This window comes from Actinia tenebrosa, unplaced genomic scaffold (assembly GCF_029948245.1).
Source record: "Actinia tenebrosa isolate PJP-AT-01 unplaced genomic scaffold, QUT_ActTen_1.0 PGA_scaffold6__47_contigs__length_16458017, whole genome shotgun sequence".
Taxonomy (NCBI): domain Eukaryota; kingdom Metazoa; phylum Cnidaria; class Anthozoa; order Actiniaria; family Actiniidae; genus Actinia; species Actinia tenebrosa.
The window spans coordinates 9,646,802-9,672,924 of NW_028292583.1; the positions used below are offsets into that span (position 1 = coordinate 9,646,802).

Sequence of the window (26,123 nt, forward strand, 5' to 3'; positions counted from 1 at the left end):
ATGGTTTGTCAGAGTTTGCAAGGAACTATTGACACTAAAATGGTTTCTCGGAGGCACGTTTGCATTCAACACTAACAATGAGTACAACGTCAAAGCTGAAATTTGAAATATTTTTTACAATCTTTTTCGATATTTTTTTATCCTTCTTTAAAAATAGTAACGTTCACAAAAGAAGCAGTGAGGGTTTGGAATTTATTACAACGTTAAAATATCTACAAAATCGAAGTGAAAAATGGCATGAATGGATAATACTTTATGACATTCTGAGATGAACATGAAACCGTGAATGTCGTCAAGATATATTTATATACAAAGCTCAAGGTAAGACTGTTTCTAGTTGATCACGAGTGAGATTTTGAGATAGGGCATTATCATACTTCAAACAGTAGTCTTAGATAAGCTTATTGAGTTAAAATTAATACCAAATAATTGAAACTTTGTGGAAACTAAACTTGATAATATCGAAATGCCACTTTAGCGTATGTCCCCCAGGACCATTTCAAGCTCTATTCCGCCCGTTCTTCTAGTTCTTCGAGGTTGAAGTATTTTTGAATTTTCAATTAAAGTTTTCCTCCGTCATCCAAAGCAATACTTTGTAACAGACTTGACGCCTTGAGTACTTAGTCAAAGAATAAATGTTTTCCTTTTTAAATAAACTCAGTGTCGTTATGATCTCATCGATCGTATTCTAAACCATCTTTCGCGCGCTTTTCAAACCTTGAATTCAGCTTCGACTAAAATTGATCTTATTTTAATTTTAAACTACTTAGTTTTAATATTAAAGAATAGTTATACTATAGAATGCGCACAGATTTGATCAACAGTAGATGAGTGCAGACTTGAAGGCGGGAGTGCCAAAGCTGCTAAAAAGACAGTTGTAGATCTTCAGCCCTCCCATCGTTAGCCAAACCAACCAACTAAGGTGAAAACCATTAAACCCCCCAAAAAGAATGTAACTGAGAAATCAAAAGAAGAACTTAGAATTATACTAGTTCAGATCTACTTAACGCAACCGAATGAAGAATTTTTTGAGGAAACATTTCAGTTATTCAGCAACAGAAAGGAAATATTTTTTTCATGTAATAATCTGGGGGCTCGACGCGCTTTGCAAGGCAATGATTCGACAATGATCGTTCGGTGCGCTGTTTGAAGTTAAACGAAGGTCAATCAGTTGCTTCAAAACTTGATGTTATCTGAGGATTGCTACAAGAACCGCACATTTCTAACTTCTGCATCTGTGGACCAGATGAGAGCATTTTTTTTTTCAGGAAAGATTTTTATGAAATCCTAGATTTGATAGATGACAATATGCCAACTGGTCGCCCCAATCTGCAATAGCAATCAGCGTTTTTGTCTGCGATGTTCAGAAATATTCAATGATGATGACTTTATAAAACACTACTGAGTTCTTTATGGGCGTTCAAGGATTCCAAACTGTTAGTAAAAGAAAATAATTTTGCATCAGGGGCCAGTTTTGTGTGGGTTTTGTTTGCGAAGAAAAAAATAGGCATAACTGAAACTTGTCGCATCATTGTCTTTCGATGAAAAAGGATCCGATGTGATGACTACATAAAGTTGTAGCAGTTCTGCTATAAACGTCGGTTGGAACTATAAAAATAATTCTTGTCAACACGGTATTAACCGGAAATTAACTGCCTTGAGCCAAAGAAAACAATTTTGCTGTTCTTCTTTCTAGCTTAAACAAAGCTCTTTCAAATCCACTGCCTCCTTTGGTTGCAAAACTCAAAACTTTCATGAAAGGTTTAATTCTTTAAAGATTGATGTTAGAATAATAATTCAGAGATGAAGACATATCGGAAATAGAAAATATCTCTCTCTAAAACAATCCTGCAGTGTCAGGTTTTGAAAACTGTTAAAACAATTAGGGAAGATCCGGTTTCGGTGCGAGGGATGATGAAGCTTCGAGACTCCTTAATCCATGCAAGAAAGAACTGTCTCGAAACTATGTAGAAATTTCTCTAGCTCATACCACAGCACGAGCAGTATTTTCGAGTTTGGTAACCTGTTTGTGCGGTTATTGTTAAGAGTACTTTTATGAATATAAGGAAATATTGTCGTTCAAAAAAGAAAAAAAGAAAAAAAGCTAGTGCTGTGTATGCTATGCCATCTCACATGGAATGATGATGGATTCTCTCTGGTGGTCATTAACAAAACCATTACACATGTTTTTTCACATTATCTGATAACAAGAACATATACACCCTGCTAGTGCTTAGAACGACGATTTCTTTTCGATTTAAACCACATTACAGGGACAATTATACCGATTTTAGAGTCTATAAATCAAAGTTCTGTTTTTCAAGCTGTTCGGGAAGGTATCGTGGTGGTCGCTCGAAGGGGTTCTTCATTCACGGACTTTTCCTCATTATTTCATGACGATCATTGGTGAACATGTTTTGAAAACTATAGGAAAGCTCGTTAACAATTTAATTATACCTTAGCGAGTTGATATAGGAAGCCAGCGTCATAATAAAAAGATAATCATCATTTTCTTGAGCCCTGAGTTAAATGTATTTTTATCAGGAGAAATTTTAATGGTCATGGCGTCAGCCATTTCTTTCTTTAAGAGTAGAAGAAACAAAATAGATAAACAAAGTTTAACCCGACATAATTTCAATGCCTTTATCGTAAAGCTAGTCTGACTCGTAGTTTTTATCTCTGTAAAAGAAAACAGGGAAAAACTGGTGAAATTGGTTTAACATTTGGTTTTCTCATAGAGATATTGTTATCTCATGTTAACTGAAATCAAATTCCAGTGGAATTCTTAAAGATGTTTTTGGAATACCATTGTAGGTGTCAACATGCTACTCAAATTTAACGAAATTTAAATTCTTGGCAAATCTTTTTGCGACTCTGCCGTTCTTCGATGAACTTGAAAAATATGATTCTAAGCTAAGGTGCAGCTACAATTACTTGATGTTATTCCGTTGAAAAAAGAGGGCTTCTTCATGTGTATCACAAAGCAATTGCAATACTGTCGCCATTACATGCAACGATACACGAGCCAAGCCGGTGTGAGTTCAGACACTTAGTGTTATCAAAACATTTCTCTACCGATGCAATAATATTGATTTCGTTTGTCGAACAAGTTTAAAGTCGCAAACGGATGTTTAATAACATTTTTTCAGGAAGTTTGAACGACCCCGGCACTGGCAGAGACGATGATGATGTAGTAATCGATATTGGCGCGTTTCACTTTTTACAGTTTCATTTGCTTGGTTACTTCTTTCTTTCTTTCTCTCACGCGTCCCTCCTTCCTGCAATTCAATTCTCTCTTCCTTTTCAACATCTCATTTTTCCCCCCCTCCAATTCCTCCATTTTCTCTCTTATTCTATCTATCCTTTTAGCCAAACCTTTAGGCGGGCCTACGTGTTTTGCTTCACGCATCCTAGCAGAGCCAAGTAGTTCATTCCTGCACGAGACTAAATACCTCGGCTTGAGACTGATTTATGCCATTACAAATAATGTTATTTCCGTTATCATCTCAAGAAGTTAACGATTCCTCAATAATTCAAAATCTCAAAGTCAAGGCAAAAAACTGATAAAAACAGAACAGAAATTCAATAAATGAGAACTATTTTGGACGTTACGATAACAAATATTTCGTCAGCAATAAGCTAAATAACGCATAAATAGTTTCCAAACCTATTTAATATAGTTTTTGCTGAGATAAACAGTGATAGGAGAGAAAACTGAAAACCGCTCTGTCATGAGGAGTGACTGAGCTTTGAACTAAGTATTAAATCTGATTTGATAGTCTTGTAAAGTAGGCCGTCTAACAGCATGGTCTGGGTGGAATAGTTCTGGCCACATCATGATAAACCTAGATAAAAGTAATTAAACGTGGTAGTTAAGCTTGTTTTTCAACTCTTTTTAATTAACCAGCTTGTGTGAGTACCCTTGATTATCAGCGGATCTAGCCATACCAGTGTCAAGTGTACTTGAATCATGTCATGGCGTCCAGGAAAGGTACACCCTTGTCTTCCCTACTCTGCGGGTTGATGAAATACAGAGGTTGGTTTGATCAATGGAAGTCAAAGAAAATGAATGTCAAACTTGTTATCCTACGCGAGAGAAAGGTTTAATTTGATAATCACTTTGAGTTGTACTTGTGTTGTGGAAGGGAATTGAAGTTAGAAAAAATAGGAATCCGATTGCATTCATGCATCCGCAACGAAATCATCAAACATGACTAAGCTTACACTAATAACAACTGTAGTTTGTAAATATAAAATGAAAAACCTTTTGCTCAATTTGCCAGTCCTCATAACCCTATAGTTTGTTCTTGATTTGAATTAATGAAATGAGTTTGATTTGATAATGTCTTCATGCAACAAGGTCTGAATTACTAGGTTGTAACTTATATATTTTTTAATTTTAAATTTATTTTCAATGGTCTTCAATCCTACCTGCATATTTTTACCTTTCGTTGTAAAGAGTTAATGAACAAATAAAATCAATAAATCTAAATGAAATTTAAAAAATCTTCAGGAAAATCAAACAACATGTAGTGAAGTTCGAATGGTGCTGAAAGAACCATATTATGAGTGTCGGATTAAGTTAGAAGTGAAGAGTCAACTTAGGCGAGCTGCGCAGTTCTCAAATGCGCTAGAACCAGTTGCAGTAAATTCTAAGAAAGGAAGTAGAGAAGGATGGCTGAATGAATAAACAGTTCTAGACAAATATAACCTGTCTAAACATGCCAATGCGCGCAAATTTCTTTTGACCCTCTTGCACTCTTTTGATATATACTGAACACTGAACGCAATCTGTTCTATTAAATTTTGAGACACTTCAAAACCCAGTAGTTTAGATATAAGAGTTGTGTCATCTGTGCTTCTGTGTGAATATGAAGTGCAATCTTCTTGTTCTGGCATATGCGGGGAAGCGGGGCGCGACAACTGTGAATCGAAATGCTCAGTGTATTGACCAAAAGACCATTTCTTGGTTTCTTATATCTTCGAATTTCATCGAACCTTGAAACCTCTGGGCTGATCAAAGTCAGGGCACAGCGTAACTCTCAGAGCGTGTTAGGTTTTGTGGAGAGAGGAAAACTGGAGAAAACCTTTGAATCAAGGGACAAAGTCTTGTTGTGGAAATAGTTTTATTGTATTCTTCATTCGTTTTTCTCAACTCTAGCTGTACTAGACGTGTGTATGCGGGCGTGCATACAAGATGTAACAGCCTAAGGGTGGTCTTTCATACGCTAGACCCCTCCAGCAGCGAAGACCAGACACTCGTCCATACCAGAACAACATCGCGCGTCAAGATGTGCACCATTCCATCACATCAGTAGCACACATGTCCAACAAATGCGAATTATTCTCTTTTGTTAGGCACGCTTTTGTTAAAACTCGAGAACGAATTCATCAAATTCACCCTAGGATTTCGTTCTGCTTGTCTGTTGTTCCGCGGGCGGCCGGATGCCCGCCATTATCGAGGAAATCTTTCGTCTCTTTTTCTTTAACAACACCTCAGGGGAATTCTGGATTTGTCTCTAGAAATATCGAGTTTATGGGATACAGAAATCATGTCCATCTCCGAATCTCCGCCTCGAAAACTAATGACAAATCCATATGTGCAGGAAAAAAGGAATGCAACAGACTCAAGGTCGAGCAAAGATTCTTGTTGAGATTTTTTATATATCAGGGGGCGTTGGCCGGCGGATTCAACTGATTCTTATATAAATGCTCGCGGCTACGATTTTAAAAAGATAAAAGAAAAACTCTTTCTGATGGCAACACGATAATCTTTGAACACTAGTCTATCCTTTTAAAGATAACTTATGCATTCGCGCTAGCTCCTCTTTTGGTTGTAAGGAACTTCAAAGTGTATCTGAGCCGCTATGCTATTGTAACTGTTTAAATCAATACTAGTAGAGACTCTGCATTCTCTGGGAACTGTGCGCACCAGCAACTGAGCTACTTTGCGCAAGATACATAAACTTTCCAACTTTCCAGTTTTGAGCATTTGTCTTACTTCTGATAATTAATATTTGTAGAACGAATAACGAATACGAGTAGAAAACAGCCCTGATAACCGAGTCCAGTGTTTGCGCAACTCGCTCAATAATTTCATTCTGTAAATCCCCTGTAAGAATCTTTGCCAAAATTTTAATCAAAAAAGCAAACAGTGTGAAGGTCTCCCCTGAAAAACAAGAATATTTCTAATGCATGTAGCAAAAAATCTCAAGCTAGACTGAAGTGATGAACAAGTTTTTTCGTTGAAAATTAAAACACGTTAGCATTGATCTCTCCTTTTTATGGATCCACTTCTCTCCTCAACAATCAATATCAATTTATTTTTCTTATGTTCAGTCCAGAAGAGGGAGGATTATAGAAAGTTAACGTAGCCGATAGTAAGTTGTGTGTTCATTACTAATCAGGTCAGCGTACGCTGTGAACTAGGTAGCATTTTAGCAATGATCAACAAACATTGGATATGATTTTGCGCAACTGAGTTTTTGTAATTTTAGTATTTTTTACTTGCGTCTTTCCTATACGTATCTTGCGTAGCCGATAGTAATTATGTGTTCATTACTGATCAGGGCAGCGTACGCTCTTTTAACTAGGTAGTATTTTACAATGATCGACAAACATTAGGATATAATTTTGCGCAACTTAGTTATGTAAATATTTTTTATTTGCGTCGCATAAAGCAGGGTTTTTTTTTAACACGAAAGGAATTCACCGAGTTCTTAAGAAGTAATATAACTAGACTATTCAAAAAGGTCTTCGTCAAAAATCATTTTGAATCTAACTAGATAAAATGCGACTCTAAAACAAAAAATCGCTAGATGCATGGCTAATAGCACTGTTTTAAATGTATAAGAAATTGTAATGACGTCTCGGGCCTTAGACGGAGAACGAAGGAAGAACGTCCGAAGCGTAATTAGAGAGTTTTAGATTTACGCCAAACGTCAGTTGACCAGTGAAAAAGTATTTTACATTACTGAAAAGGAGTTGCAAAAGAATCCAAGTAGTAGAAAAACAAAAGAATAATTGTGTGTAGTGAGAAAGGTTTATAAAAGGTAAAGTAAAATACAGGAAACGATGAAAACGTGGTCACGTTTGCCGTTTGCGGGAAGAAATAAAGTCAATCTAAAACTCTCTAATACCGCAGTTAAAACTTTTTTTAACAAGCGTTTAAGTTTTCTTCTTCTTCATTTGCTTTAAATGTTATTTGGTTGTTTTTTAGGAATCTAATTACTGATACTCAAGTTTACGTTAGAATAAGAAGGTGGAGGCGTTTTTACCGTAGCAATCAACAGTATTGTATAAGTATTAATACATTGGTATTTCAATTTATTATTAATATTATTTGATTATCATTAATATTATTTAATATAATGAATACGTTATTGATATTTAAATTTATTATCATACTAAGTTTTATAATAAAATAGGCTTTATTTATTTACGTTTATCATAGTAGAGTGAAGCATTTAACGTGAATTTTAAAAATGCAGTCAACGTGTAATAGTCAAATAGACACAATAGAAAACAATGGAATTAAGGTCTACTAAAGTGTATTAGTCTAATATCTATTTCACGGGTTTGATGACTTCACTCTATTATATATTTAGTGATATTTTAACCAGGCCCTATGTGCCATTTACGCGTGAGGAGGATAGGTACAGGTACCCTGCAAGCAGAGTCTCCTTGCTCGCAGGGTTGTACAGGTACCTTTCGTTCTCTCGCCCGTAGAGGAGTTAAAAGGAGACTCTGCTCGCAGGGTAAGGTACAGGTACATGTATTTTAACCATTTTTCTTTTTCATTGCATGATAAAGAAAAGAAAAGACTTGTTATCGCTAATCACCACCGCAAGTAAAGCAGCGGAGCAGCTGAGTGGGTCGAACTAAAAGCAAGCGAAAGGTGTTGGTTCGGTACATAGAAATTAAACAAAACCGGGATCACTTAGCATACGTCCTCTCTCCCCTTGGGAAGATTTATCCCCCAGGGGGTAGAGGGTGGGTAGCAGTCTTGCGAAGGCTAGACCTACCCTGAATCAAGGTGATTTATGGTCACTAGGGAACGCAAAGTTACCCTTACGACCACATATCACGAACCACACAGGGCTGCCGCATCATAGTAATAGGGAAACTGGATTCTTACGTAAATACTTCGTCCAGATCATGGGAAGTTGTGGTTTAATTCACACGACATAAAAATACATTAAATAAGCTTACACAAGAGAAATAATAAATGTGAACTATTGGATGATGTTAAAGAAAACCGATATGAAATAACATATATTTATGGTGTATGATCAATGTAGGGATTGAAATAATAAATAGTATAAAACAGCAAACATGTAAAAATCAATAGGAATGAATGCAAAATGGAAAAGGCGTTAAGTACATGATACGACTACATTTTCATTACCGTATTTCCTCTATTAAGCCCCCAACTTTTATTAAGGCCCCTTCTTATAAGCCCCCATTCCGAGGCGCCTAAAATTAAATAAGGCCCCCAGCCTCTAAAGGGTCCCGCCTCTATGGAACGATGTGGTCCTTTCCCTCGTTAGGCCTTTGAAAGTCATTTCACCTGTCGAGCCTTATGAGTAACAGTAATTATGAATTTTCAAAAGATCTGGAAAATGTATTAAGCCACCAGGTTCTAATAAGTCCCCCCTTCTAATAAGGGATGAGGGTAAAAAAATTGTCATTCTCACGGGACCCGATTTAGGGGGGAGGGGTGGTGTTACCTGGTACCCACCACCTCTGGAAGTGAAATCTTAGATTTTGTCCCCAAATATCTCCAAAACTAAAAGCCAATTACAGAAATAAATGGACTATCTGTCTGCATGTATGCTAAAAAAACGTATTTGTGTATAGAAATTGCTGCTACAGACCCCCAGTATCGAGCAATTTGAACAGATCGCTGGGGGGAGGGGGTATGTACCGGTACCCACCACCATTGTTTTGACCTCGCCCCTAAGTCCCCAGTCCACAAGCACTGTAAAAGAATAAGCCCCCACGGATTCAATAGAAGAAACGCGGTATGACAAAGCTAACCCACAGTGCATAGGGTAGTGGATGACAAGATGTCTATTGAAGAATGGAGAAAGGCAAAATGTATACCTAGGAGTGGAGGAGTAGGGGAAATCCTGCAAGATTTCAACAAGGCTAGGGGCAGGAATTTAAAATATACGATAAAACATTTGCTAAATATGTATACCATTATCTACAAAGAGGATAAGATTCAAGCTTGATTATAAACTAGTACGACCTATATGTTGAGGCTTTTGTTCACAATTTCCCTCTCACATAATTTACACACTCGATATGTGTTTGTTATCGACCCTATTCATATATACTTATGAATATCAGAGCACATCCTAATATACCAAGGGGTGTAACGGTATTTACATGGATTCACGAAGGATGTGGTTTAGATTATTGAAGGAATCGAAGCACACCCAAGTGTGGGGCATGATCTAAACCAAAGTAAACTGAGTAAATCAGAAGGGATTGAAGCGCGTCTCAGTACCGAAGGGTGTAAAGTAATTGACTTTTGCCCACATGAGGGCGTGGTTCCTACCAATGGAGGGGTAATAGAAACCCCAATATGGGGCATATAGTCTGAACCAATGAGTAAATCAGAAGGGATTGAAGCGTGTCCCAGTACCAAGGGGTGAAAAGGCATGGACTTTTGCCCACATGAGGGCGTGGTTCAGAGAAATGAAAGATTTCCCATCCTCTAGTGCATATGCAGTACCCTGGAAGAAAAACAAAGATATGAAAACAAGTCAAAACATGCAGCATACCTGCATAACTATATTAAGTATTTTACCTTGATTCTTTCACCAGTAAAATAACACTGTTGTACATCGGTATGTGATGGTAGAAGAGACCCTGTTGCTATGTCTAAACCACACTCTAGATCATTCTGTTGTGTTCCTGGTTAACCACAAGAACAACGGTATTACTCTCTTATGTATGCTATAGTTAGGACACTAGAACCATGAACACTTCGAGTTTTGTGTCACTTTTTTAAAATGCATACTGACTGAGAAACATCCCTTGAGGCAATCGATTGGAAATAAGATATATTTGGATCACTCAGTGTATTTGAACTCAATCGGCTTCATTTTAGAGGGTTGAAACAGTAGAAAGAAAAAGTAAAAAACTCAAAGCTGTTTACGGTTCGAGAGTTCCTCATTGTAGTTTACTGCAAAGAAAATGAAAGGACACTCCATAGGCAAAGCCCGTTCTGAGTGAGAATGACAAGAGAGCCGGTGCATTTCTGCATTTCGTAGCATGACTGGAATATCGCTAGTCATTACCCCTCCTGGATGGGATGCTAGTATATCACAGGATAAAAATAATCTGTACCTGCGCGTTTGTGCAATCTTTCCCATACTGCAGTCTGCTCTGGTGTGGGTTTATTCGACGAGCTGGAAAGGAGAGAAACAAAGAAAGAAAGAATGCAGTTTGTATTTCATAGTTTTATGCAATATTCTTGTAAAATCTATTAGTAATAAATAGATGATCTTACTTTGCAGGTTGATTGAAGGCAAGCCATGCTTCTGTCTCAGCTTGTATCTGTAATGATGGCACTCCTAACTCGATCTTGTCACGATGCAGTAGATGCCTGACAATTGACACAGTAATCATACAATTAAAAGGAATGACAAAAGAAATGTGGGAAAACAGGAACTGAAGGAAATCCTATTGAGGGACTTTCCCCCATTGCCTCCCGCTCCCATCAATGCTCAAAGTCTAAGCCCCCTGCACTTTTGATGGTGTTCCTTGATTCTCATGATGGGCTTATTATCTTAGGCTGGGGAAAGGCGGGAATCACACCCTAAAATACACGGATAAAAGCATCCAATCTTAACACCAAGCCTAAACAAGAACACAAAATTATACTACGATTATCGTGACTTCAGCTTTCACTTCTTGGTCTCATAGACTGCAAAGGTGAAAGGGTATGAGGTGTAGACGGAGAGGCCTATCAAGTTATAATCCCCTTCCACTTCAAGGGTGCTCCTTGGTTCAAGAGCCATCAATAATTTACTTAGCTCTTGTTACTCACCTTGTTTGCTTCAGGAGAGGATAAACAATAGGTTTGTACTGCCTTCTCATGGCTAGTAGTGCTCCAATATAAGTACTGAGAGCCACTAGCTCTTGTCTTTGTCTGTAAAGATATGATACAATAAAATAGATTATGCATAATTGAGTTTGTTTGTTGTGCTGTTCCCTCACTTGACATAAGTTCTCCTCCGCTTCGTAAAAATAAACACGAGTTGAGTGTTGTACATAGTGAATGTAGTGGTAGTGCAGGTGTGTGGAGTAAACCTCACGGAAGAGCTCCTTACAGGGAGTAATGGCAGTAAAATTTAACTTTTGTTGAAGTTGTCACTGTAAAGACAGAGAACAGTGTAGAAAGAGGGGTCTTACTTGTTGATTCTACTCTGTGACAGTCTGTCACTCCTGATGCAGGATAACAGTTGTACTATACATTACTGTATATACAGAGTAGTGTGTAGAAAGAGAGAGGTCTTACTTGTTGATTCTACTCTGTGACAGTCTGTCACTCCTGATGCAGGATAACAGTTGTACTATACATTACTGTATATACAGAGTAGTGTGTAGAAAGAGAGAGGTCTTACTTGCTGATTCTACTCTGTGACAGTCTGTCACTCCTGATACAAGATAGCAGTTGTACTATACATTACTGTATATACAGAGTAGTGTGTAGAAAGAGAGAGGTCTTACTTGTTGATTCTACTCTGTGACAGTCTGTCACTCCTGATACAGGATAACAGTTGTACTATACATTACTGTATATACAGAGTAGTGTGTGGAAAGAGAGAGGTCTTACTTGTTGATTCTACTCTGTGACAGTCTGTCACTCCTGATACAGGATAACAGTTGTACTATACATTACTGTATATACAGAGTAGTGTGTAGAAAGAGAGAGGTCTTACTTGTTGATTCTACTCTGTGATAATCTGTCACTCCTGATACAGGATAACAGTTGTACTATCTTGAGAGCATCATCTAGGCCCCAGTATTGCTTGACCATCGCGTCTGGTGAGGTAACAATACAAATAACTAAATCTAAGTGCAAATTTCCGATTACAGCATAGACTGTCAATGCCCCTCTTTTCCCTACAGACTTACTCCAGCCCCCCCCCCCCCCCCCCCCCCAACATCTTGTGAGTTTGATGCTGCACTTGGCAAGAGGAAGAGTAGATTTGTTGGCAACAGGTCATTCATTCGTCTGTGTGTTCCCCATAGTCCCTACTCTTTCTCTCCCTGTGTGCCGCTTTAAACTCTCCTACTTCTCGCACATCCTAGACAGGGTGGGGTAGAAACGAATCAAGTGCTTCTGGAGGGAGTGTCTGGAGTCTTGAAACTGTTACTTAAGGACACGTTCATGGGCAAAAGTATCCCATCGTCAGATCTTTTTGAAATTTTGCATGATGAAAGATCATCATACTAGAAGTAAAATAAACAAATAAAAAATGTGGGTCCCGGACTTAGTTTAGTCAGATTTTTTTGAATTTTCCTCTAAAGTTAGATATTACCGAGTACTTTCAAAAAACGAAATAAAAAGGGGGTGTTTAACTTCGTTTTAGAGCTATAAGAGATAAAAGACGATTTTATGAGATTCTGCTTATCAAAACATTGGAAAGACGTCATCAAGAATGAGCGCGCGCTCACTAAATTCATGTGTAGAAAGGATGTGCGCGAACAATGCCCATGAACATCCTCATTCCACGGTACAGAAGTGCTATGTAGTGATCACAATAGTGTTGTGTCCAATCATAGCTATATAACTAAGCAATAGTGTGTGACTCACCTCTAGCAAGGTTAAGACCAATGTCCAAGGCCAGTTCAGGGGTGCTTGATAGCAAGTAGTATTTCATGGCATCAAAGAATTTCTCTTGTTCACAGAGCTCCTCGGCCTTCTGTAAACACTCTTCAAGGCTTGGGAAACCAGCCTGTCGACATCAATATAATAGTTGATATTATTCACACAGTTGTTTCATACTTGACATACAATGTACGTGGCTACATTCTCAGTATTTAACTCTCACTTACATGTTTATAAACTACATTGCTTACTGTTTCTGTCATGGTTTTGATGTTAGTAACACTCAATTTCTTCACGACTACATAGACCCACTCCCCTCCCCCTTAAACTCATTTCGGGAGTCAACCAATAATGATCAAAGGAGATGTAGCTATTGTATTTTTTTGAGAGGTAGAGGTGTAGAATGGAGCAGTTAGCAACCCTTTCTCACAGTACATATTACTGTATTAGTGTTTAATGATTACTAAAACCAAAAAGAGCATTAAAAATATTTTTACCGCTTTCATTCAGCCACCTCCATCATTCTCTAAGCGTGAAATTAATGTCAAAAGGAAAACTAACTGGGCCAGACATCCCCTGGATCCACTTCTCATCCTTGTGTGCAACTGAGTTCAAACAGGAGGAGGATACATAAAGATTGTTCTTACCTTTCCATGCAGTTCATTGATTTCAGCTGGAGTCCCTTGACATTTTGCACACAACGCTAAAAGGTATTCTACATTCTTTGGTATAAGATCCAGAAGATTTAGTGCTTCTCTCCTAAGCCAACCCAACAATAAGTTTAGACACATGGAAAAGCTTTACAATACTGTGAGAAAATCTGGTGGTGCCATTAGTGACAGTTTTGTATCAAAGCATCCCCATTGAAAGAGCATCCTGTACACTCTAATACTCCTTTTTACAGTTCCATTCAGTGATCACGAATAATAGGTCTAAGTTGAGGCTGGAGGGCTGGAGTTTTTGTGCATAGCAAAACTATGCTTTTTATCATGCGCAGCAGCTCCAACCTCCACTTGGAACTATAATTCATGGTCACTGAATGGAACTGTAAAATGGAGCATTGATTGGATATATTTTGCCAATCCTCCAAGCTACATGGACATGCCCTAGCATGTTTAAATACTTTTTACATTCATGCGATAACTGATCTAAGGACTTTTGCAAGCACAGGAGCAGATTAAGTGATTATTTAAGGAAGGCTGGAGCACATTGTTATTGCTATGAAAAAGCAACTTCAATCATTCTAAAAGAGTTTTAAAACAAAACTCCCGACCCTCTAGGTACTTCCCTGAAGCAAGCTTGACAACATAGGGACTATGTATGTAGCCTGTAAATGTCCAGATTCATAGTGGTGACATACTTACCATTTATTTAGTTTCTCACACTTCCAAGAGAGTAGTTCTAAAGCACAGTGCATGATAGGGTATTTAGTAGCTTGTAGTACAATACCCATACCGACAGCCAGTTCTAGCTCATTACCACGAACCAGTTTAGACATGGCAAGCTGCAAAGAACATTAAAAAGCATTAGAGCTATGGAGGGAAATGGCGAGTGGATAGTTAGAATCATACCAGCAGTTATTCTAAATAAGGGCCAGGCCTGTGTTCAGCTGCTTGTGTGTGACATAACATGCCACAACAAAGTTACACCTTGTATCCTGGCCTTGGCCGATTTATTTTCTGCCATCAGCCAAATCTGGCCTACATATTCATTGTATTTATATATGTATATTATTCATTTATTGAATTCTATACTGTAAGAGCATGGAGATATTTATGTAATGCGCTAAAATAAAATAATTATTATTATTACTATTAATATAATTATATTATCCCTTGGTAGGCAGCTATATTGAGCCATGGAGTATAATGTATATGTATGAGTGTAGTCAAGGATATTGTTGTGAACATCTTACCTTGACATCCCCTACAGATAGATGACAGCATGCAGACTCTACACACTGTCCCTTGCTGTAATACCAGTCTGCTAGAGTATTACTGGTAGAATGTAATAAGCTGAAAGAAACATTCAGTATTCAATCAGAACGTATCAGATGAACAATTTATTTCCATCATCCCCATATAACCCAAACGAATGGTAGAGCTTCATTTCAGCCAATTTTAAGGGCAGCTAGGAAGAAAAAAATCTTTCTCCATATTGACAATGGATTTTACTACCCAAAACATGCCCCAGACGGCTCCCCCCCCCCCCCCCCCCAGGAACATAGCTGCCATGAAACAGCTGTATGGTACAGATAATACATTTAGTATAATTAAATACTTACGGCTGGTACTGTTTAGCCATGTCACTCTGTATCTTAGGCAACATATGATCATTTCTTTTCAAATCAGGTAACTTGCTTGCATTCTTGTCCAGCCGATGAGGAAACCCTGCCTCACATGCAACCTGAGCTACAAGGAATGCATCATGGAGCTGTCCTCGCGATGTGTAGAATGACACCAGCTGTCAATCAAAAAATATGAAACATCAGTTGACTTGTCAAACATCATGTTTCAGCTAATATATTATCTAGCATCAAGCTGGTCATGAGAGTTTTGATTCTATTATGTGTCTTAGCAAGATAAAATACTCATTGACAAGTTTCCTTTTGTTCAGCATTAGCCTTAATATATTTTATGATCAAGGGAATCAAGGGTGATGTGACGGTAGTACACTTGCATGTCACCCCTGGGGTCTTGGGTTTGATTCCTGGAATTGGAAGTAGAGTTTGTTAGGTCTCTCCCTGGATTAGTCTTCCTGCAGCCCAACTTTACTGGGATTTTTTATGTTCTGCAAACTTGCTAGTTACAAGCTGCATACTGAAATTTGGTTTTTCGTTGCCATCAATCAAAAAATAATCAGTCGGTACCTTTCATGTAAAACAATTTCACAACAAATCATTGAAATTTGTCATTGAGTCATTGAGTTTGCAGAATATAAAAAACAGCAGTAACTCACAGTTATGTTTGACTGCATGCACTCTATCCCTGGATTTTAGGCCATTTTTCCTGGGTTTGCCATTTTTTACAAAATTCCAATTTGATCTGTGAGTTAGCAGTGCCATAGCTTTCATCATAGCTTTGATCAAAATATGATGAGCAATCACAGATACATGAACATGATAACAGTAATGATGAAAAGGTAAATTATAACATGATAACACTACACTTTACAACAAAGGACACAGGGAGCCCACCACATATACAGAGATCTTGTATACCTGCTTGGTATTTCCTGATGCAACACAGTAAGGAATGGCAGCATCATCATCTTCTTTTACTAACTGCTCAGCTCGTCTGCCAGAAGTTAACATAAATATGAGAGAGCATGAAAACATGGCAAACTAGCATAATCATTTACTTTATGACCAGCCAACACATTCGGTTGACAGTCAGCTGTCTGTTGGCCAACAAGAGGTGGATGCTTGACCAAACCTTGGCAGAACATTGGCCAACAGTCAGGGATTGTCAGCTAGTCAAAAAGTACATGATTACCAATGCTAGCATAACATAAAAAGGATAGATTACCTCTCTATTAGTTCTTTCCAGTAGTCCATGGATACACCAGGTGCTATAGCAAGTGCCTTGTCCCACTATAATTAAATCAGGGTGGTATTTAATAAACATTAATAACATCCATAAACAACAATACTGAAGTAAACCAGGGTTTTGGAAACCCTTTCGTAAATTCAGAAACTGTTATGTACAAATACTTTTATTGTTAACGAAATGTTCTTGGCTGCCAACCCCTCCAGGTCACTAGAACCCCTCCCCCCCCCCAGGAATGATAACATTGTAGGTTACCTTTCCTAGTTCCACCATTAGTTCACAGTATCTCTGTAGCTGTCCTACTGTATATGGATATTGGCTGCAACATTTTATACCCCTTGCTCTCTCCTGCCCACCCTCCCGATCACTATAACTCCCCCCCCCCCCCCACCCCAGAAATGATAACATTGTAGGTTACCTGTCCTAGTTCTACCATTAGCTCACAGTATCTCTGTAGCTGTCCTATTCTGATATGGATATTGGCTGCATCTTTGAGTCTCTCATCTTGACTGTTAGTAGATAATCCTGATCCTAGTCGAGATATTTTTACTGTTTCAATCTCCTGAGCTTCTGACTAAAGGAACAACAAAATATATATCATACACACACTTCAATAATGAAATACACATATATATCATCATATTTTATATGCCACACATTATCAACATCATAATGCATGATCATTATTTATCATTATTATCATCATGTATCATCAACATCATGTATCATCATCATGTATCATCATCATGTATCATCATCATGTATCATCATCATGTATCGTCATGTAGCATCGTCATGTAGCATCATCATGTATCATCATCATGTATCATCATCATGTATCATCATCATGTATCATCATCATGTATCATCATCATGTATCATCATCATGTGTCATCATCATGTGTCATCATCATGTGTCATCATCATGTATCATCATCATGTATCATCATCATGTATCATCATCATGTATCATCATCATGCATCATCGTCATGCATCATCATCATGCATCATCATCATGTATCATCATCATGTATCATCATCATGTATCATCATCATGTATCATCATCGTGTATCATCATCATGTATCATCATCATGTATCATCATCATGTATCATCATGTATCATCATGTGTCATCATCACGTGTCATCATCATGTATCATCATCATGTATCATCATCATGTATCATCATGATGTATCATCATCATGTATCATCATCATGTATCATCACCATCATGTATCATCATCATGTATCATCATTATGTATCATCATATCACAGTAGCAGTAATTTGTAAGGTTATACAAAATACTTGGAAATTTCTATCCTGCCATATATTTTTCAAAAACCTGTATGTGCAAATTTCTATCCTAGCATTAGCAGTAATGACAGTATGTACCATTATTATTGGCAACAACATGGATTACCATCATTATATACATCATATATCATATTTAGCATGACAATCCTGCAAGTACTCACTGCTTTATACTTGACTAAATGCTTAGAATGCATGATTCCTTTACTGTATGAAGCAGGCAGTAGACTATCATCCTCATCAGTGAGGACAGACACTAAATCCCAAAGATTCTTGGCACCACAAGGTGGCTGAGGATTCAATATTAAAGGTAACATTAAGAAAGAACATAAAAAAGAAACTAGGGAAGACAGTACATCTAGAGTTTGAGATTGATACAGAGGTCAAAAAATAATGCAATGTATAAGAGCTGTTAGCACATTAAACAAGCTATATTCCTTCACTCCAAACATGTAACAAGGGTTAGTATAATTGTTCCTAGAACCATTGTTGGCAGGTTGAAAGTAGTCATTCTGTACTAAGGTAAAACTTGCCCAAGCTAGCATTGTATGCGAGTTGGTTTGTTTGCTGGGTTGTTCTCTCCTATGTGACAAGGGTTTTTTCTGATATCTCCTGTTTTCCTAACACCATAAAAATCAGCATGTCTGTCAAGTGTTGCATGCACAGAGCATTAAATGTAGTGGTAGTGTGTGAGTGAAAATGTGTCCTCAATTAGTGCAAAAGTGCTAGAACAACTAGAAACTTCAATAAATGAATTTAATATTAAATTTAGGCTGGCATTAATTTTCCCAAAATAACCCTCCAAAAAAAACCTTGTCATCACTAATTACCACCACAAGTACAGCAGTGGTGCAGCTCAACGAGGTTAAACCAAAAAGCATGTGAGGCACTTCTGGCAACCACTACATACAGTCCATGTATGTCCCCGGAGCACAGCTCTTACCAGTATGAATTTGTTTGGGTTGATTTGAGAGGGTGGAGGGAAAACCAGAGGGCGAGAAAAACCCTCAGAGTCAGAAAGAGAACCATCCAAGTTCACATGGGGTGACTGGGATTTGAACCCTGGACGTCAGAGGCGAGAGGGAGTGTTGCAACACCACACCATCTTAACTCCCCAAATGGTCAAACCTACCATGAAAAAGTCAGAGAAAAGCTTGATGGCTGTTTGGTGAGCATTGTTTAAGGACTTGTCAATATCCACCTTAAGATCACGTGATGCTCTCCCTGATAGTAATGGTGGACCGTGAACTACCATGGCTTCTTCTGCAGTGACGAAAAAATACACCAATAAACTGACATGTACGAGATAGGAGATATGTCTCTCTTCTCCCTTATCTAGCTGTCTGTCTGTCTATTCTTCCATCAGGTGCCTTGTTTCACTGTCTCTGTTTACTAATCATTTTGTCTCAATCATGTGTTTCTCTGGTAGTACCTCACTTCACTACTGTCTTTCCGTCCATCCATGTTAGGATCCATGATTTCCACTGTCTGTTTGTCTACTTATCACTTTGTCTGTCTGTCCATCAATCTTTGTGTTTACTTATCACTTTATCTGTTTGTCTTATTGGTGTCTAGTAGTGTCTGTCTATCCATCAATCTTTGTGTTTACTTATCACTTTGTCTGTTTGTCTTATTGGTGTCTAGTAGTGTCTGTCTGTCCATCAATCTTTGTGTTTACTTATCACTTTGTCTGTCTATGTCTGGTAGTGTCCGTCTTTTTCCAGTGTCTGTGTGTCCTTACCTAGAGATTGACTAATAATCTCTGACCATGGAGACTGCACTAATACACCAATCTGTAATGGACTGGCTAGTTGACTAAGTGACCATATTCTGAGAGTAGAATCCCTGGAGCATGATGCAATGGTGAAGGGACGATACCGATGACATGTTAAACCTCAAGTTAAAAAAAATATGAATTAGTCAATTATGTATTAATCCATCCATCCATCCCATCCCATCCATCTCATCCATCCCAAACATCCACCCATCCCATCCATCCATCCCATCCTATCCATCCCAAACATCCACCCATCCCATCCCATCCATCCCAACCATGAAGCTAAAGCAAAGTTTATATTAAGAAAAATCCAATAAGGTAATGTAACATATGGCTTTTTATCCACCTACCATACACATCCGCTCCATGGTCTCTGATTACATCTAAGCATGTCCCATCCCTGTAAACAACATTTAGCTCAATAAATCAACTCAACATCTAAGAATCCATCTTTGGACTCACCCTCACACTCTACATTGGAGTTTCAAGGCAGTCAATCTGTAATGCAGGGGCAGTTCAATTTTTGCATGACAAGATATTTTTCCCCAAAGGAGGAAACATCCATTGTTTTTCCCCAAAGTGTGAGGAGTTTCACTGCAGCAATGGTTTCAAAAGTTTTATTTTGTAAAATGTGATTCGGCCGTTTTTAGGACAAACCAGAAACATGGAGGAAAAACCCTAGCATCACAGGAGAGAGACAACAAACAACTCTACTCATATTATACGACACTGAGCCTGCCAGGACTTGAACCCCGGGCACCTTAGCGAGAGTCGAGCATGCTATGCCACCTGTGCTTCCTGTGTTAACACTGTTGTGTTAACCATTTATTATATAAATAAGTTTTATAATGTAACAGCTCTTCAGTTTAAAAGAATATAATGTCACATTTCTCTCACCTTGCATCCCACACTCTTATGGTGTAATCCCAACTGCCTGACAGAACTAAATATGGGATTTCTGGATTCCATAGTAGACCCCTGATAGGTGCAGTATGCCCTTCCAGTAAGAGAACACAAAAGTCCTGTAATGAAAACAAGAAATTAGCAAGCATTTTAACACATATATGAGAATCATCATCATTATAATCATAATCATAACTATGACCATTACTATCATTATCACCAAATATCACATTACAATAATCACTATGTTCATCACCACTATATATCATTAACATACATCAACACCATAACATCAGTGTCACTAATCCAGGGCTTCAGATAACTCCTTGTCATCAGAATATGTCTGCCAAGAACTGGGTCTTGCCAGGTCAAATCTTTCCCTTGCTGGTCATTTTGACCAGTAACATTGAGCCAGAAATTAGGTACGACTGAGCAACTAATTTGGCCTGTGATCGTGACTGGTGACTGATTGGCAATTATTTAATGTAATCTACCATTGCCATTGTGGTTAGATGTACATGTGCCAAAGATAACTTCCAAAATTTAATGAAATAGTTTAATGCATAATTTCTATACTCACTCACCTGTGTGTAATCCCAAACTCTAATAGTTCTGAAATATGTCAGTCAAAACAAAGCTGTCAGCATGATTGCCATAATAATAATAATAATAATAACAATAATAATAATAATAACAATAATAATAATAATAATAATAATAAAGCTATGTGTGAGCTTGTAGACAAACAGCTTTACATTGATATGGTTAAGTAGAAGTGAAGTCATAAGTTGGTAGCAGACATGGTAGCTGTAGTGAGTGTTTAGTGGTGAGACTTGACCTTTGTTTGATCATACACCCTTCTCATAATGGCTAACAAGTGCAAGAAAATGAGGTCACCAGTCATTAGTTCACTACAATAAAAGATATAAAAGCACATGAAATGCATTTATAGAAGGAAATTATAGAAATTGACCTTTTGTTTTGAACTGAATTCGTGCTGCCTTACAAGATGAAGGAGCAGACCTAGTTTTTGTGTGCTCGTCAGCCACACAACATCAGAACATCAGAACAGTGTATTACTTTTAAAAAATTTTCTAAACTGCTTTACGAATGTTTTTATAGCAGTTTAGTAAGTTTTTGCAAATTGTACTGTGATTAGTATGGAAAGTACATAGTAGTGCTGAAAGTACTGTAATTCTTATAAACACTTCAAGTGATGCATACCTTTCCACATTTTTCAGCCATAGCTGGAAGGCAGCAAAAAAGTAAATAAATAAAGTGACTAATCGTAATCATATTATTACCCATCATCTGATCCTGAGCACAGTACACCTTCTCGGAGAGGGCTCCACTTGACATGGAATACTTTAGCAGTATGTCCTATAACCAAACATATACTGTAAATGGATGGGTTAATGAAATAGTTGGGTAGGTCAATAAATATTTTGGTAGGCAGATTGATAAGAGGAAGAATGGGTGAATGGGTGAATGCATGGAAAGGATAGAAGGGATGGAAAGGATCAATGCATGGGTGGATGAATAGATGGATGGATGGATGGATGGACAGACGGACGAATAAAGTGAGAAGTGGAAGGACGAAAGGAGGGAGGGGGTGTTGAATGCATAAGTGGATAATGAATTAAGCTAGGAATAGATGGATGGAGAGAGGAGGGTAAGGATAAATGGATATATGGATGGTTGGAGGAATGCTGTATGGATAGTGTAGGATGGATCCATGGATGGATGCACACATGGAGAGATTTGCGAGAGTGGGGAGAGGGTGGATAGATGAATGGATAAGTGAATGGTTGGAGGAATGCTATATGGATAGTGTAGGAAGGATCCATGGATGGATGCACCCATGGAGAGATTTGGGAGAGTGGGGAGAGAGTGGATAGATGAATGGATAAGTGGATGGTTGGAGGAATGGTGTACATAATATGGATAGCGTAGGATGGATGGATGGATGGATGGCTGCATAAATCAATAGAGGGATGAAAGGATGGATGGGTGGATATATGGACAGCCAATTCTTACCTGAGAAAATCTTTAAAGGCATATCTGTACTAGCAGGTAAATAATAAACTCTAACATTCTTGTCCTCACAACCAGTAGCTAACATGTCCCTGCATCAAAAGCAAATGAAATACTGTATTTAGCTATAGAGTTCCAATTATGATTATGATCATGTATTGTCATCATCATGTATCACCATCATGTATCATCATCATCATGTATCATTGTCATCATGTATCATTGTCATCATCATTTAACATCATCATCATGTATCATCATCATATATCATCATCTCATCATCATGTATCATCATCATCTATCATCATCATCTATCATCATCATGTATCATCATCATGTATCATCATCATGTATCACCATCATGTATCACCATACTGCATCATCATCATCATACCTGTTATTTAAACTCCAGTCACAGCCATAGACAGCCCCAGGATGCTTGTAACTCTTGATGGGTGAGCCATCCACCCTCCTTACAACACTAAACAATCAATAATTCAGTAGTGTAAGTATTTCCTGCAACTACAGATTATAGACTTTGATAGAACAGTCTTACCAATAACCATCAGAACCACAAGATGCTATTCTTTGGGAGTCTTTGTGATTCCAGCTCACATTGTACACACTGTTTTTACCATGCTGAATATAAAGAACAAAAACAGATTAATGTTAACACTGAGGTAAGGATTTCAATGAAAGTTTATAATAAACTTTATTTTCTGGAATCTAATTAACTAATCAACAGCATTATATTATTTACCTCTGTGAATTTTTTGATAATTTTCTTCTTGGTAATATCCCAGATAAATACTCCTTGCTTAGCTGTTGCACCAGCGATACAATTCAAATCACCTATAGAAAATATTGCAAGACAATATTTACTAGAAGTCAGACTATTTCATTCAATTTTACCAACTAAAAATCAAACTTAAGTTACAAGCCAATAGCAGAGGTACTGTAATTCAATAGACCGACTTTCAAATTAGTCAAATACCACTGTGTTCCATGATTGAAGACACATTCACTCAGGGATAGCTTTATTTCAGTTCAGAACATTCACAAATACCAATGGTAAAATAAAGAATGCACAACTTCAACAATACAAACTCTTTGTAAAATTCTATGGATCTTCACTGGAACACATGAATGTATATAATGGAAAAAAATAGTTCCACATAAAATTGAGGCTTACCCTTTGAGTTTGAAAGGGGAGTAAGTTTAAGAAGGGTTAATCATTAATAATGATTAATAATTTATACCTGGAGCCCATGACAATGCATAGATAATGCCTTCATTTCCTGGAGAAGTTTCTACCTAAATAATTATACAAAAAAACAACAGGTGAGAAGCATTGTGATTGTTTTATCAGTTGCCTTGAAAAAAATGTGGGGGGGGGGGGGGGGGGGGGGGTCAGAGAAAAAAACAAAAATTACAGAGTTTGTATGGAAGAAAATTGGAATTTCCAGGGGTGGGGGGGTGTCTTAATCAAATTCCTCCATGGGGGGGAGGGGGTATGGATAATTTTTGGAACTACACAATTTAAAACTATACTAGAAACCTCTCCCTCCCACTCCAAGGAAGAGGTAAAGAGGTGTGGCTGGAATACTTACAGCAGCCATAGTATTGACATTCCATATTTTAATGGTCCCATCAAATGATGCTGTAGCAAGGAGATCAGGATCTTCTGGTTTAAATTTACAATCAAATATTGTCTCTACATGACCCTTCACATCGAGATAAAAGAGATATTCAACACTTAAAATAATCATATGAGTACAGGAATAACAATCTTAAAGCTCTGTTATACTGAATACTAACAATGCAGGGAAGGTCGTTCGGAAAACAAATTTGGCCAACCAAAAAAAACCCAGATTGGTTTGCCTACCTTTCTTGTCGGACACATACTACATAATCTGCCAGGGGTTCATTATTATCTTTTAGGGGTTTCAATAAGATCAAGATGCCCTAAAGTTGACCCAGGTTGGTTTATGATTTTAGCTCCTGAAAATGTCTAAACCTCCCTCATGAAGGAGGTGTAGAATTTCTAAGCTATTTGGAAGGTTTGAGGAAGGTATATTCAAAGAAACTTTTGAAGGGTGGTGTGATTTGGCATCAACCTTTGACTGTGGGGAGGGGGGGGGGGGGAGGGGTAAGAATACATGCTACTGTAGGAATAGAAATGTCTCTAATAAGGTTATCAATAAATGATAAATGACAAACCATTTCTCGGAGAAAATTCCATTTCCGTTTACCAAGATCATATAATCCTACACCACCATCAAGAAATGTACATAATATCTGTGCAGGTGGGAGGGCAAAGTCGTTCATCGTTGGTACTGATGGTGGGGTAAAAGCAGCTGACGTTGACGACACAGATGTCTGTACATGACCATTAGAAGTGCTGTGATCACCAATGGATGAGATAACTGTCAGCGCATGGAAACCAGTCTTTTTAAGTTTTATGTTAGCTATAGGAGAAGATTTTGATACATTCCATACTCGAAGTGCACCTGTTTGGGTATCTAAAGATACAAAGATTACATGTACACCATTATTCATTTTAGTATTAAGTTCATACAGGAGGTTACTACTGCAAACAGCTACTGACAAGTATTTAGTTAGTGGTATTAAATCTAGTAAATGATGATGATGATGACGCCATATCATTTTGTCGACACATTCTTAAATGATATAGTCCAGTTTTTTCTTACAACTACTACCCTATCACCCATGGCTTTGAGTAACATGTAGCTGTTACAGTAACCCCTACTTACCTCCAGTAACGAACATGCCTGGAGCTGATGGAATCCACGCTAAAGTATGTATTCTAGCTGCAAGACTTGACAGCTTAAAGTTCATAATAACACTCATAGAATTACTGTCAATCATTCTAACTCCCTGCCGTGCATTAGAAACTAACAAATAATCTACTGATAAAGGGTCCCATTCTATTGCTGTAACTGGATCCTCATCGTCAGGATCATCTACCATATCAGGCCTTAAATAATGTTTATATGGCCTGTTGCCAGGCGATATCACAGATATACTACCATCGGCATGACCAAGTGCAATCTTGCCTAATTTTTTCATGTTCCAACGAAATTGACATATGTCAGAGAAAAAGGAAATGGAGTCAAGATGCTTGGAGACTGTTCCTCCTCCAGCTGAGAACTGGTTCCAAGTGTATAACGGCCCACGTCCGTAGATATATGCAATGACTTCATCCTCATGAGGACACCAGCCAATACAAGTGGGAATAACCTTGACGCTGTTGAGAATGGCTATTGTTTTTTGCTCTGCAACATTCCATATACAGATGCGGCAATCTGCACCAGCTGTTGCAAATATGTCATTATTAGAATGGTGCCAGCAGAGAGAGGTGATGGTTTTCTTGTGTTCGGACATGATACTTATCAGCTTGTACTCGTTGAACTGCTGGTCAAGCTGTAAGGAAAATAGAAAATATTTAGTAATACAGAAATCTACAAAAAATAGTTACAGTTCATCTTAGAAGGCATTTTAAAGCTTTGTATCCTTCAGATAATGATCTCCTGGGCTTGGGACTAACGTTTTCCCATTTCAGACCACTAGTCAATAGGATTTTGTTTGAGTTGTATCCATATTCATTTCTTCTCATGTGCAACCAAGCGTAACATTAAACAAAGAAATTATACTCTAGGGAATGATACATGGTC

The 26,123-nt window shown here is 37.8% G+C and overlaps 1 protein-coding gene and 1 long non-coding RNA gene across 2 annotated transcripts in view; one reads left to right on the forward strand and one right to left on the reverse strand.

Annotated features, from left to right (window-relative positions):
• On the forward strand, window positions 1-8,333 carry LOC148906009 (uncharacterized). The gene is made up of 2 exons (XR_016121534.1): window positions 1-321; window positions 7,813-8,333. It is a non-coding gene; the product is annotated as an uncharacterized LOC148906009 (long non-coding RNA).
• The window catches only part of LOC116304331 (WD repeat-containing protein 17), a 20,673-nt gene continuing 2,705 nt past the window's right edge, over window positions 8,156-26,123 (reverse strand). The window contains exons 2-30 of the mRNA XM_089039032.1: window positions 25,203-25,872; window positions 24,649-24,950; window positions 24,039-24,152; window positions 23,688-23,742; window positions 23,189-23,280; window positions 22,985-23,067; window positions 22,823-22,909; window positions 22,432-22,520; window positions 21,699-21,774; window positions 20,979-21,006; window positions 20,389-20,513; window positions 19,842-19,891; window positions 19,456-19,608; window positions 18,847-18,977; window positions 17,879-18,004; window positions 16,817-16,972; window positions 16,378-16,442; window positions 16,071-16,146; window positions 15,135-15,313; window positions 14,766-14,865; window positions 14,215-14,354; window positions 13,498-13,609; window positions 12,836-12,977; window positions 11,958-12,060; window positions 11,063-11,164; window positions 10,523-10,618; window positions 10,360-10,421; window positions 9,818-9,924; window positions 8,156-9,743 (exon numbers count right to left, since the gene is read on the reverse strand). Coding sequence (XP_088895158.1) covers window positions 9,624-9,743; window positions 9,818-9,924; window positions 10,360-10,421; window positions 10,523-10,618; window positions 11,063-11,164; window positions 11,958-12,060; window positions 12,836-12,977; window positions 13,498-13,609; window positions 14,215-14,354; window positions 14,766-14,865; window positions 15,135-15,313; window positions 16,071-16,146; window positions 16,378-16,442; window positions 16,817-16,972; window positions 17,879-18,004; window positions 18,847-18,977; window positions 19,456-19,608; window positions 19,842-19,891; window positions 20,389-20,513; window positions 20,979-21,006; window positions 21,699-21,774; window positions 22,432-22,520; window positions 22,823-22,909; window positions 22,985-23,067; window positions 23,189-23,280; window positions 23,688-23,742; window positions 24,039-24,152; window positions 24,649-24,950; window positions 25,203-25,872 — 3,741 coding nt within the window. The 3' untranslated portion in view covers window positions 8,156-9,623. The remainder of the gene's footprint in view (window positions 9,744-9,817; window positions 9,925-10,359; window positions 10,422-10,522; window positions 10,619-11,062; window positions 11,165-11,957; window positions 12,061-12,835; window positions 12,978-13,497; window positions 13,610-14,214; window positions 14,355-14,765; window positions 14,866-15,134; window positions 15,314-16,070; window positions 16,147-16,377; window positions 16,443-16,816; window positions 16,973-17,878; window positions 18,005-18,846; window positions 18,978-19,455; window positions 19,609-19,841; window positions 19,892-20,388; window positions 20,514-20,978; window positions 21,007-21,698; window positions 21,775-22,431; window positions 22,521-22,822; window positions 22,910-22,984; window positions 23,068-23,188; window positions 23,281-23,687; window positions 23,743-24,038; window positions 24,153-24,648; window positions 24,951-25,202; window positions 25,873-26,123) is intronic.